Consider the following 14,634-nt stretch of genomic DNA (forward strand, 5'->3'; position numbering starts at 1 on the left):
TAAGCAACAGAGCAGGTCGATTGCCACTGACCGAGGGAAGACTAACAAACACGAAAAGTTTCACCCCGGAGACTGGGTTCACCTTGGATTTTTATTTTTCAGATTTAGTATAAATGTTCACCAGGACTGAAGGATGAAGAATTTAGGTCATTGCTCATAACTCAAGAATACATTGCTATATTACATTTTTAAAAATGGCAAATAAAATATCCTATTTTGTGATTGTATATCTAAAAGGTGAAAGGGTAACCTATACTGTGTTCTCAAAAAAACACCTTGGTTGTATGCTTGAGGAGCACAACTACAAGGTTGGAAAATCTAGTGTGATATTTACATTTTGTCATTGTTGGACTATGTTTAGGAATACATTGTTGTTTACACCACACAGTCTCCCATCTGCCACAAGCTTCTCCGCTATTGTCTTGGTTACCATAGTGATGTGTTCACAAGCTACATAAACACTGCTCAAAACCATAAAAACTCAACTGCAGCTTCATTCTTCATTCTTCGGGTCATAGGACAGAAGTCTCTGATACATATAGATGTATATGAAATTAAATTTCATCAAATCACATCATTTCAGAGCCTTCAAATTCCAGATGAAATGGTTGCATGAGTCACCCAGTACATTAGGATGCTTGTGTCTTCCTCACAATGAATGCAAAGTCACAGAAAGCATGCAGAGTGCCATTTTCCTATGCAGAGAGCCTCTGCCTGCCTTGAATACTCTCCAGGGGCAATAGTACACACAGAGGAACTTTAAGAGTCTCATCACTTTCCTTCCCCCCCTCCTCTGTCTTGTCCCACCATGAACTCCCCCTTTTCTCCCTTCCTCTTTTCACTCTTCTCGTCTATGACTGAAGAATGGATGGATGTCGACAGCGTAGTTCATCCATGTCTGTCTGTTTGTCTCGCTAAGATATATTTTCTAGGTTGTAAAGCAGATAAATGTGTAGTCAGCATGCTTTTGTTCAGTGAAGGCAGAAATGACAGATCTCAGATTGATGAAGACTTCGGTCAACATATTTTTAATCTCTATTACTAAAGTCAGCATCTCAGCAACTCTGTGTGTTTCCTAATCAAAATAAAAACATTTGAACGGATTGATCTTGATTAGTTTTGCAGCAGATCGATGCTCAGTGGCTGAATGCTGAGTTCAGATGGGCCGCGCAAATAGCTCTTAATTGTTGCAATTTCCAGTTTGACTTGATTTGTTCGGGTAGATTTTCAGGGGACCGCTGCTGCCGCTGGAACTTTTGCAAGCCATTTTTAGAACAGAACATGTCATAACCCGATTGTCTCAACGTCCACTTACAGTAAGTGGCCACAGTGGCTAAAGAGTCTGCCACAGTAATTGACTCAATGGGAGTTTACAGTATGAGCCATGAAGCAAGAGGAAAGGCAGACATAGTGCTCTCTAGGGATAGGCTGTTGTGACAGTGTTGCTGTCTCCCTCTGCTGTAGAGAAATACAGGCTACTCATGCACACAGACACACACACACAAGCAGAAGCACACAAAGGAGTGCACACTATAAATTCACAGCTGCCGTCCTCAGACCAGGTAATTCCACAGTAAGGTGCAGGGATCACGTTCCCAGCGCCGTCCAATCCCATCTCCGAGTTTTTCCTCTCAATTTTTAATATGTGCCCAAGAATGAAGGGAAGACTCATATCCCCTCCTATTTTTGTCCACTGTTTGCATGGTGTGCCGCCTTGAATTAAACAAAGCTTGTGTGGCTTCTGGCCGCAGGGCTACTGGCACAATGGGCAGAGTGGGGAACAGTGGTGTCAGACGCTGTGAGAGAGGAACACACGGAGTGACAGAGGCACAGCTAGAAGAATATGTTTACGCTGTTGGAGCCTGCGCCCAGCCTGGCGCATTTCATGCAATGTACAATAGTTAATCAGCTCGGACGCCGCTGCTGCTGCTGGTGCGACCACTGACCCTAAAAGGCATCAGTAATAGGGGGAGTCTTACTAATAGGAAGAGCACTATAATTTTAAGAGTGGAGTAGGAATTACAGCAGATCTAAGGGATCTAGATTTTTTCCCCAATGTGTCCTCAGGTTCTGGCTCACTAATGGTGGTTTAGATTAAAAGAGTTGTTGATGTTCTTGGTAGGAGGAAAAAAAGGGTTGCTGCCTACTAGGTGCCTCAGTGTGTGATGCCTAATGAGCTTTCTGAATTCTTTGTGTGTGTGTGTGTGCTGCAGGTCTTGTGTGTGGGTTGTATAGTACACATATTAAACATAGCCTGTAGGTATTTTCTGTGTAAGCTACAGTAGGAATGGACTTCCCTGGAGAAATGAATGATATTTAGATGATGCACATGTGCAGCTATAGGCCAACTTGTTTGAGCTCTGCGTGCAAGAACACCATGCTCATTGTTTGCCTTTGTGTGTAAGCTACAATCAGATCGGGGACATATCCGTTTCTGAACCAGACTCAAAGGCTTGGAAGCGAGTGATCTGCTGTTTTGGAAGTCTGTGAAAAGGGCCACAGTAAGCAGTAAGCTTCCACCCACCTCCTGCCTTTTAGCAGGGGTGCACATATCCAGCTCAGTTTCAAGTCCTGTACCCAGCTCACGGCTAATTTGTTTCTGTAAGACTTTGACTTTTAAAACCAGGGTCTCACTCTCTCTCTCTCTCTCTCTCTCTGTCCGTCTGTCTCCCTTCCTCTGTCACTCTTTCTTTGCTTCTCTGCTTTCCCCCCACGGGGGTGTAAACCCCTTGTGATAATTTGTCAGTCACAAATGCAACTGCGTCCTCTCCGATCCTTTCCTTGGCCCAAAAAATGAGTTTCTGCTGTCCCATCTGGCTGTCATAGTCAAGATGTCGCCAAGAATAGAAGCTTCCCATCCTTTCACATTTCATGGCTCAATTGCCATATTTGTGTGTGACTTATATCTTTGACCCTCCCATGCTAGACATATTTTATATCTGATTTGTCCTTATTGAGCTTTGCTTCCTTGAAGTCGGCACACTCGTTGTCTCTGGCTGTCACTGCTCGCTGCATCTATAAAAATGAACCAAGCTTTAGGGCTGCTATACAGTGCAGTTGGGTTGTAAAATATGCTGCATATATTTAGAAACAACAGGAGTCAGATGTTTTTTGCTGTTACGACACATGCAGCCACTTGCACAGTTCTAATGGTGAGAACCGGTTTCTGTGGGGGCTAAAAGCACTAATCATTTCCTCTCAGCACACTGATCTGAAATCTATTTGTGGACGCAGTAGGAGAAGAGAGAGGAAATCAGAAAACATCTTTAACAACTTGTCTCATCTAATGAGATTAGCAGAGCTGCTTACACAGTCATGACATGGAGATACACACAGATAACCCTGTAATAACTCATTATTCTTCGCATTTCCTCATCGACGCCTAGTCAGGGCTCACTGACAGCGCACGTTGTTGTTGTGTGTACACAACTATCAGGCCAATCTGAGCTCTGCAGCAGTGTGGAGGGAGCCTGGTGAATACCGCCTCAAATGCCACAGCCCAAAGAGAGCTAGCACTAGAAGGACATGGTGATAGCATTCTCTGCGAGGCTGCAGCATTAGTGACACATGCATGAGTGCAAATGGAAAAATTCACCGTGCTGGCTCTGTTCCTCTCGGTAAGGTGGCTGCAAGGGGAATCAATTCACAGTGTATGAATGCATACTTGTGTAGTCATGAGAATGCACAGATAATGTCTGAATAAATGCAGCTGAATGTACAGTTAATGCAGGATAAAATCTCTGAGCAATCTTTTCCTTGTTTTGTTAAAATGTTCTATCTGTTACAATCATTTTTATGACACAGATGTCTCAATTCATATTTTGCATAAATTTCATTTCTTATGCAGAAAATGTCAGCTTGCACCCTGTCATTGATTCATCCATCAAACACATTTGCAAATGCTCTCCTGGCTTCTGGCAAACACAGCAAAGTACTTAAAAGCTGCCCTATGCTTCACTGTAGTGTTACAAGAGATGTTATTTAGCATAAGTGAGTGGGTACACGTGTATTTATCCTTGTGCATCTGTGGGCACCATAACTGGATCACAAGTAAACAACTGCATGGTCTAGATCAGAATGACAAATCCAATTTGCTTCACTGGACAATACAACACAGAAGCAGCAAAAAGTCGAGACAATCACTGGGAAGTGTTTGAAATTTTAGCTTAATCTGCTTTACTACGAATGACAACACACGCGCTAATCTGAAATGTCCCAAAGTGTTCAACCCCACCCACATCAATCCTAGGCTGAAATAAATTCCAAGAATTAATCCACAAATACTGTTCGACTCAGGTGCAGCGTGCATGCCTGTGATTAGCAGCGAGATTGATGAGTTCAAGGAGGAGCAGTGGCCCCGTTGTGCTGTGCGTGCAGACAGAGGGAGGTCAGCGTGTGTGATGATGAAGCCTGGAGTGTGTGGTATTGACCAGTGGATGTCACGTCGTGATTAGTAGGAGATATCACACTCGCCGGGCTCAGATGCACATCGATCCTTAAACCTGGGTCCAGCGTGTCAATGGCGTCATTTTTATCCTCCTCTTCTCTTCTTGCCTCCTCCTCCTTGTCTCCTCATTCCATTTTCCATTTCCTCTCCTCTCCTTTACAAATACCCACATCTTCTCCTGTCTTGCTTCCTCTGCTCTACACTCATTTCTTCCCCTCTCTCCCTTCCTCTGTTCTGATTTCCTATTCCATCCCTCTTCCATCCATCCATCCATCCACCCTCGTGGATCAAACTCTTTATCTGGCCTAAGCCACAGCCTGCAGGCAAGCAGGCAGTCTCTACAGAGGCTGGAGAAGAAGACCAACAGCTTCAAACAACATTATACAGGGCTGGCATGGAACATGTCTCACACTGATAGATGAAAACACTGGCCCCTCACACACTGTCTCTTTATGGACACGATCAGAAACAAGAAGGGCAGTCCTTCTGTTTCAAAGCCCACTGCTCTTCACTTAAATATTGCTACAACACCTTCAGGGAGCAAATTTTTCAACAATCTAGGAAACATTTGTGTTGCGATCAATGCAAACCCAAACTGGCAGTTTTTTGGAAGGAAGAAACATTTCTCTTTGGCAGTGACCTTGGTGGATCATCTGTTATGAAACCAGTACAGAATTTAGAGGAAATATACTGCAATATATCCATGTAGCATAGATAACAGTTGTAAACATAATAGAACAAAGAATCGTTACCCATAAACCTCAAACAATTGACTACAAGACAAGTTATAATTCTACCATACATATGATTTAACAACTGTGCACTGGCTCTTATAATGTCAGAGATTTTACCAGATGCTTCAGAAGATTAGAGTTTTTGACATGGATAAACACTTAGCAGTCATTTCTTTCCTTTACTTGAAAAAGAGACAAAACAATATTCTTGTTTCCAGAAGAGAACACTCACACTGTCTGTTTACGCTAATGCTGATTGACTGATTCATCTATTTGTGTCATCATGACTGCTGTGGTCTCTATTTCCATGTCAGGGAAGATGAAAGTGAAGCGCCTTTTTAGATTTCAGTAAATGTAATTGTGTCATCTGACCACTGTCCAAAGAAATGAAGTTACATTAACATGTTTGTCCCAGCTTTTCTAACGGGTTATGTAATGTATGGGATGATGCAAATTCCATACTGGTTGGTAGGAGAGGGTGCAGTATGGCAACTGTATGATAACTGAAGTGGGTGGTTTCAGTTGCCTTTAAATTTCAACCATCACTGTTGTTTTCCTGGTGAGAACAGCTAAAAAAAGTCATTCAAGCACTCATACATCTGGCTTTTATGCTTTAACTTACTGTATCCCTTCAGCATAAGGGAATCCAGGAAGTATGTTCAGTGACACTGCTGAGAGGGCTGCAGCGTGCCCTTTTCCCGATTCCGTCAGCGTCATTTTGAAGTTTGATGTTGGGTGGAAAATTTTAATGGAACAGAAAAACAATGTAGGTGTTGTTTCAGGGCTGCCAGACCAATGTGAAATTACCCATGGACTAATGCATGATCAGACCAGAGGCACTTGTGTTTAAGTGGATGCAGCCTGTAGGCTGTAGCCATGGAGACAGCAGCTTTAACCCTGTGTTGTGAGACTGCAAGTGGCCAAGGATATACAATTAGGCAAATTTTTTATGAGTATTCATCTCCCGGCCCAGCTTTAAACATTTCACATGGGAGTAAAACATTTCATATATCCTCATAATTTTAAGAAAAAGTAACAGGGCTGATTCCTGGAATGAGATGAGCATTAGGGGAAAAAATGCTTCACTGAAAGAGAAAGAAAATAGGAGCCTGAGTAAAATGCAGTTAGAGAGGCAGAGCAACATTTATTGAGTGTGTCCAACTGAGTGCTAGCCTAGTTTGACTGTAGATGGAGAGAAATGTTTGCAACAGAGGGGGCTCTGGATAGTCCACGGGTCTGTGGAGATTTGCTTACAGTGAAGAGATGGCGGAGGTAAGATGGCTCAGAGGATTCAAGCTCCGCTGAACGCAGGCTTATGTCTAATAATCAGCAGGGAGGGACTCAGCGTGGTCCCTCAGAAAAGAGACGAAGAGAATGCGACAGAGAGAGAGTGAAACACAGAGCAGAGGATAGACTGAAGGAAAAAGCAAGTACAAGATCTAGAAGAAGTTAAGAAAGAAGAGAGGAAGAACGCATGTCCCTGTGGCCACTTTATTTCTCTCTTATGTGGGCTTTTATGTGTAGGACATGAATTTTGATAAGAATTGGCTGTTTTACATATTTTCACCCTTATAGCTGTTAAAGTCATGCAGAATATGACCTATAAAATGAGAATGAACTTTCACAGTCATCTGAAAGATGCCACATTAACACTGATGTTATCTTTGTTCTTTTTTTAATATGGATGACTTTGTTAAGTGGTTTTGCAGGATGCATTTTACAGTCACATATATCTCAGGGACAGACTGATAAAACTCACCGCCGATGCCAGAGAGGATTCTGCCAGCTGGTACAGATTACAAAGTACATTCATTTTATGGCGTTAACATCACCAACAGAACACCCTTGTCCATTAACGCAGGCTGAACTGCCCATAATATATCAACAGTGATGCACAGCAAAGCCACGTCATGTTACTCTCTCCAATGATGCAGCATTAGTATCAACATTTCATCCACACTGCTGTTGTCACAACAAGGCCTAAACTGGTGTGTGTTTGTTGGAGGGTGTGTTTTAGTGTGTGTGGCTCTGCGGTTTAGTCGTCATACCCCCAAGGTCAAGCTTTTTTTTCCCCCTATCATCTGTGAATTATCTCCACGATCCCACTCCACCAATGCAGGGCCTGAACCACATGCCCATTTAACGGGTGTCTAGTGAGGGGGCAGCCCGGTCGAGGTCAGCAAACCGCATCGCAGAGGCGGCTGCAGAGCGACGCGACAGCATTTTAGCAGGGGCCCAATGAGTGATTACCTTGGAGCTCCAGTCATAATTCAGCGTGACCTCAATCTGCCAACAACACTATGGTTTGATGGATCTGCTCACAGTTTGGATGTCGGGTTGTCGCATGTCAAACACAAGCAGATAATGATAGGGCTATCTGTTGCTTTTGCAAAATAAAACATGGTAGATATGAATGTGGCACATGCTCTGACGGCCCTGCATCATGCGCCTTCTGTTAAATTCATCCAGATATTGAGTGTGGAATCGTTCACTACATAGATGTCAAAGACAAAAACATTGTCGCAAATGGTTAACCCCATCATGATGATGCCTGTCGACCGTCGCACTATTCATCATCTGTGTGTCTTATCAATCAAACTCCGCACAAATACACGTGCACACACACACACAAACACACACACATTCATGTGCACGTCCCTGTGTGGATAATTAGTGGATTCCCTCAGTGGGTGATAAAGCTTGTGCTCCACACTCCTCTCTCTCTGACCTTCCCCAGTGAGCTTCCTACCACAGTAGGGCTCATCACACACAGCTCTAATACATATTTATCGGTCCTGTGACAGCTCATGTGTGCAAGATTTATATGTTTTTTGACAAACAATAGTAAAACCTCGTTCACTCTTCCTCGCTTTCATCAACCAAAGCGGGAGATAAATCCATGGGTGTCAACCTGGCAGCAGCCTCCTCAGCAGCTGGCCATCTGTTGGTTTGGGTGCAGGTAGACACGGGACCAAGGCCAAGTTGCATTCAAGTGACTCTCCTCAATTACGGCAAAGGGATTTGATATACGTATGTCTGTCAAATTGCCTCAGCAATCACAAAAACTTCTGTGCTGGCAAAAGATTTCCTACAGCAACTTGTGATCAAAGACATTTAGAAAAGTGGCTGTGGCATGGCTGGCAGCATTGGGATTCAGGACAGACTCCTGCACCATGACCGGCTCTGTTTGCACAGCGCAATCTGAGTTGAGATGTGAAGAGAGGCAATACCACTAAAGAGTGAGGGGAGGGGAAGGGAGGGGAGGAGAGGAGGGATAGCAGGATTAAGCCCCAGCCTCCCACCCCTCCACCCCCTCCTCTTTCTCTCTCTGCCTCCAAGCGGCCATCTTTCATCTTGCGACTGCCCCTCTAATGCTTTCAAGTGGGTGAAACCCTCGACATCTGCTTCCGCTCCCTGGGACACGGCACAGGCCACCGTCCTGCAGAGATGCGCAACCACAGGACGGCTCGCAGGGCAGTGTCAGGGCAAGGCCACTGAAAGCTGATGGTCTCATCCATGTGGAACGTGAGGCAGAAACAGAGACATCTAATGTAAGATTTCTAACACTAAAGGCTAAATAAGAAAAACTTGTTTCAGACAAGATCATTCAAACACAAAAATTAAATCCACAAAAGTAGCTTTTACCAGTAGACATGCTCACCACAGAAACATTTACAGTTCACTCACCCAGACACATTAATTCTAGTTACTTCTCACGGACAAATAAATGTAAATAGCTCTGTAAATAAACACTTCGTCTTCGCCAAGAAGAAATAAGCCCCCTGCCGCCTCTGATTAAGACTACCAACGTGATATATCTGGCACTTAGGTCTGCTGTTTACCTCATAAACACAAAGATTTCAACACAGCCACCCACACTGACGCTGAAATATCACAAACTGAGTCTGCGTGCCTGCATGTTTCTCTGCTAGTCTTTGCGGTTTCGGTGTGAGATTGTCTAATGCTGGTTTTTTAATGCACGTCATTTTCAGGATCATTTCATCTGCCGTGGCTTTCATTATCATGAGTTCAGCAGTATTCCTTGACTCTTGGCAGTGATAGCGCCATGAGCAATAACGGAGCGTGGTCAAGTGGCAGGAGCTTCGCCTCTGATTTTCTCTGAGATCAGTAAAATAGCACTTGTGAATTTGAAAACAGTGGCCAGTGGACAGACGCTGTCAATACAGGGATTGGAGGGCTGTGATGTGAAGGGAGGATGTCATGTCACCTTCACTCTGCCTTCTGCAAGGAGAAATTTTTCAAAGCAATTCAATTATTTCTGAGGAAATTATGTTTGTTATTTTGGATCTGTTCCTTGTGCTGAAAAGTCATTTCAGATTTCCTTCATACTGCACTGCAACTAAAATGTAATTTAATTTGTGAGAGCACACCATGAGACTGTAGATTTGTTCGCCATGGTTTCCAAACCCCCTCCACCCACTTCCCCCATTAAAGCCCACCCACACTCAAACACCAACAAATATCAATGTGGATTCACATTTTATATGATCTCTGACTTCAACACTGTGTCTATTTCTGTTATGCACAAGCAGGAGACCATGCTTTCTGTTTTAGTTTAGTGGTCTTTCATTGTGTGCCACCATGTTGTATTATATTTTCCAGGCAAAAAAAAATGTGCTGTTCAGTTCCTGCTGCAAATGTAGGGTGTAGGAGTCTAATTTTATTTATAGCAATCCTCCCACAAACTTCTGTAGAATTTAATGATCTTTCAGGTGAAAAAAAGAGACTTTTAGCTTACATAAGGCATAGCTGATGCAGAGGTAGTGTGTGTGTTTGTGTAATGACTGCATGTGTCACAAATTGCAACGACTGTGGTTCATCTAAATTAAGCTGCCTTGAAAAATACATTATTACTGGGATGGAATGGGCAACGGTTTGTTTGTTTTTTAAACTTAAATTCATTTTGTATGAATAAAATGAGTCGAAAAATGTTATAGTATAGACTGATACAGGCAGCATCTGCTCCTGACAAACAGATATTATTACCAAGACAGCATATAGAGATGGATGGAGGAAGAGAAGATGACAGAGAGTGTGCTGATTCCTTCCTCTGTCTCTGAGCTGTCTGTGAGACCGGGCCATCTGCACATTCATTATTACAGCAATGATTCCATTATTGTTCTGTGTGGCAACAAGGACTTGTTCTGTCTGGCCTTTGTTATTCTTATCAACTGTGTAGCTGACAGCCCCCTTTTGATCATGGCAGCTACAAAATTAACAACTATCATGTAATATAGTGCATAACTGAATTAACCTCCCTAATAGTGACACATTAAGCGTCATCCTGTCTCCTCTCCCTGTGTCCTTCTGCAGGTCTGTTCCACAGAGCCATCATTCAGAGCGGGTCAGCCCTCTCCAGCTGGGCGGTGAACTACCAGCCGGTCAAGTATACACGTCTCCTGGCAGAGAAGGTGGGCTGTAATGTCCTGGACACATCAGACATGGTGGACTGTCTGAGGAAGAAGAGCTCCAGGGAGCTAGTGGAGCAGGACATACAACCAGCAAGGTATCACGTGGCCTTTGGACCTGTAATCGATGGCGATGTTATCCCTGACGACCCCGAGATCCTAATGGAGCAGGGCGAGTTTCTCAACTACGATATCATGCTGGGGGTGAACCAGGGTGAGGGGCTGCGGTTTGTGGAGAACGTGGTGGATTCAGAGGATGGCGTGTCCGGAAACGACTTCGATTTCTCAGTGTCTGATTTTGTTGACAGTTTGTACGGGTATCCTGAGGGTAAGGACACTCTGAGGGAGACCATTAAGTTCATGTACACAGACTGGGCAGACAGGGATAATCCAGAGACCAGGAGAAAAACACTGGTGGCCCTGTTTACTGACCACCAGTGGGTGGAGCCATCAGTGGTGACAGCTGATCTCCACGCTCGCTACGGCTCACCCACCTATTTCTACGCCTTCTACCACCACTGCCAGAGCCTGATGAAGCCCGCCTGGTCAGATGCCGCCCATGGGGACGAGGTACCCTATGTTTTTGGGATTCCAATGATTGGTCCCACTGACCTTTTCCCCTGTAACTTCTCCAAGAACGATGTCATGCTCAGTGCTGTAGTCATGACATACTGGACCAATTTTGCCAAGACTGGGTGAGTAAAAAAACAATTTTAATCATCAGATCTGAAAATACAGTATGTCTGTGTGGTGATACACTCATGCTGATGCCTTCGTTTCTCCTTTTCTTTACTATGTTGTTCAAACTACTCAAAAAGGCCAACACCAACCCGGGGATGTGGGTTGGTGTATAATCAGGCTTGGTTAGACATCAGAGGAGAGTTCCTTTAGATTCACCATACGCTTGTGCCGACAGCTCTTGTATTTTATCTTTACTGCCAGAAGGGGAAACTATCTTCACTGTAGTCTTAATCAGAAGTAAAAAAAAATATTGTTAGTGTAGCCCTTGTTTACTGTCAATAACTCTTTGTCAACAGGGAGAGTAAACTAGAGTTTTAGATTAGCATGTAGCTCTAAACGTGTGATTGTCCAAGCTTGTGGACCAGGAAAAATAACAAACCACCTCATTCCTGTTTGTTGAGACACACACACACACACTTTGTACAGTCAATAATTGAGTTGTTTCATCTGATAGAGTGTTACCTTGACTTTAGGCCAACTCACTGAGATATTCTGGGCACTGGAGCAGCCTGCTAACTTGCTGCAGTGAAGGTTATGCACACAGACATAGCTTTATTTTCATTTGTTCCGTGATAGTTTGTTATATACAATTCACCAGATGTAAACTCACCAACAAGAGCCAAAAAAAGCCAAAGAAATGTATGTCTAATCCCACTTACTTACATCAGACGGGAGGTTTGTGTTCTGTTCCCACAGTGGAACTTCCCTCACGCTGCAGGTTTGATGTTTTTATTACAGCCCTATTTGCAAATTACTAAAACCAGTGATTACACAGTTACAAACTTGCTAAGTTATTAATAGAAAGTCACAGAGAAAGCCTGTCTCAGGCTTATTAGAGGCACTTCTGTGCCGCAGAAAAAGAGCTGCAGGAAAAGGAATCTCTACAATGGATAGGATAGGACAGAAAAGGCATTTTTCAACAGAGACATTTTTTTTCCAGCAACGTTTTTTGTTGCCCGGACTTCCTGGGTCACAGTCTGAAAACCTGAGACATATTGAATCTGAGGAAGATTAAATGTTCCTCCAGAATATCTGCTGTGCCATTCGTGGTTGGCTGACTGTTTGGGTTGAGTATGTGTGCATGGCTGCCTGCCTTTCTGTACACTTAGGTGTGTATGTGTGTGCTTGTTTGTGTGTGTGCACTTGGCAGGGAATCCTGTCTATGCTCTATTATACCAGGACCCAAAAGACACAAAGACTTATCAGGCAGGCATATCAAACCCTTGCCCTCAGCGGTATTGATTCCCTGAGCCTGGACCCAGTCGATCACTCCTGCCTTGGGTGACTCTCGCTCCCCAACATGCTCAATTTCACCCCCCCACCCTTCACAAAGCCTGGCCATTTTGTATGACTACTAGTAATCATTTTTAACAACTTAAATTTAATTTGACAATCCCTGTTACCAGAAAGGTATTGATCCCGTCCTCAATGGGATGCTGCCTGAAAATCTTGTTGTGTTTTTTATCTGTCTCTAAATCATCTGCTGTCCAATCAGGTGCCATTTACATTCCAGTCGTCTGGCTGCTAGAACCTTGAACTGCTAATGGCAGACGGGTGCAGATGGAACGATGTCGGCTGTTTTGGCTCCTCAAGGAAAGCACTGAGGTCCATCAGCGATGCTCGGACTTAACAGCTGTCTCCCCTGCCTGGCAGCCATCTTGTGTCAGCATATACAAATGTGCAATTTTAAGACAGATGGATTTTATTACTTGTCCTTTAATGGAGCAATTTGTAACAGACAGATCAGTATCTGTTTGGTAAAGGACTCTGTTAAATAGCCCTGAGATATTAAAGTTACTGTATAATATAGATAGTCAAAAAATCTGAACCACAGTTTAAAAAAAGCATGTAAAAGAGCAAAACAATTATGTAAAGGCTAACATAACACTTTATTTACGGAGGAAATTCTTTTGCCTGAGGTTACAGGTTACATTAAAATATATGAGTATGAAAATAAATAGTCCAAAGACCAAATCAAAAGTACGCTGAGCGGTAATCAGTATAAATACACAATATAAAATCTAACCAGTAGAACTGTACATAATGTATGTTGTATAGCTGTAATATTAGGTGATGATAAAGGTGCTAAATATAAAATATAGACCAAAATTAAATTAATTAAATTAAATTAATTTTCCATTTTCCATTTTTGTCATATAATGAGAATGGACTATAATCTACCACTGGTGAGTCGGCCAAGCTGAATGATGGCAGTGCTCTGTTGCAGTATGTTCTGCTGCTAGTTGGCTAGCATGCAGCTAACATCAGTAGATATCTCTGTAATGCAATAAATAGACTAGACGACTAAGAGATGATGCCACAGCTGCTGTTTCTTTACACTCTGTTTGTAACTTTAGTTCATTGGTTTGCTACATTTATTGAAGCAATCTCAAAAATGTAATTTAATCTTTAGGAGTCTGCTGCTGTTGTATGAAACAGTGTTGCCTCAAGGTAACAATACATGTGAATCACTCTGAACCACGTCTTGCAGTATCAGCACAATTAATTCTGATGAGTGATGACAGGCTGTCTGTCATGTAAGCACTCAGATTCTACACCATAGCATGCTCGGTAAGCCTGCAGGAGCCCTAACCTGGCCCTCACCCGGGCCGGCAGCAAAAGTAAAAACAACAAATTGCACTTCACTGTTGACCCCATGTCAGTTTTGTAAATTTCTGTGCCACTGATTGATTGAGATTAGGAGCAGAGCTGCAGGAGGATAAACTGGCTTTAGGTCCATGCTCGCCATGTGAGGGGTAGTATCCACCTTATGGTGTGCTCGCCTTGGCCTGACTCCAGACAAGGGGATTACAGGCGGACTACAATTAGGCACTCAGAGGGTTAAGAGCCTGGGATTAGATGCCAGCATAATAAAAAAAAACTCTCAATGTACAGTTGTAAAGGGGTAATTTTATTCTCATGTAGGGGGGTGTGAGGGTGAGGATGAGGATGTGAGAATGTTTCCTCACACATTTTGAAGTTCATTTTCATCATTTAGACCATATAAGGGGATAGAGATCGCTCCTCCAACACCACCCAGCCCAATCTGGCTCAGGAGGACATACTTTTAATTAAGACCCAGTTGAATTCTTTGCCTTCGTGGTCCGTCCAACAGCCATCTTGCCTATATCTGTAAAGCAGCTCTCACTCCCCTTCCAGATGTTCATAATGAACTGACCCAGATTACACTTCCTGCCCCTGTCTCTAAATCGGCTGTAGAAACATGTGTGACACGATGTTGAGACACTTGGGCTGCATGTCAACAGTGTGTATCATAGCAGTG

At 43.4% G+C, this 14,634-nt stretch overlaps 1 protein-coding gene across 8 annotated transcripts in view; it reads left to right on the forward strand.

The window, feature by feature from the left end:
• Window positions 1–14,634, forward strand: part of nlgn3a (neuroligin 3a) — an 88,489-nt gene that overhangs the window by 66,381 nt on the left and 7,474 nt on the right. For all 8 annotated transcript variants that reach the window (XM_028415884.1, XM_028415889.1, XM_028415888.1 and 5 more), the window contains one exon: window positions 10,516–11,305. In XM_028415884.1, the coding sequence (XP_028271685.1) occupies window positions 10,516–11,305 (790 nt within the window). The remainder of the gene's footprint in view (window positions 1–10,515; window positions 11,306–14,634) is intronic.

This window comes from Parambassis ranga, chromosome 10 (genome assembly GCF_900634625.1).
Source record: "Parambassis ranga chromosome 10, fParRan2.1, whole genome shotgun sequence".
Taxonomy (NCBI): domain Eukaryota; kingdom Metazoa; phylum Chordata; class Actinopteri; family Ambassidae; genus Parambassis; species Parambassis ranga.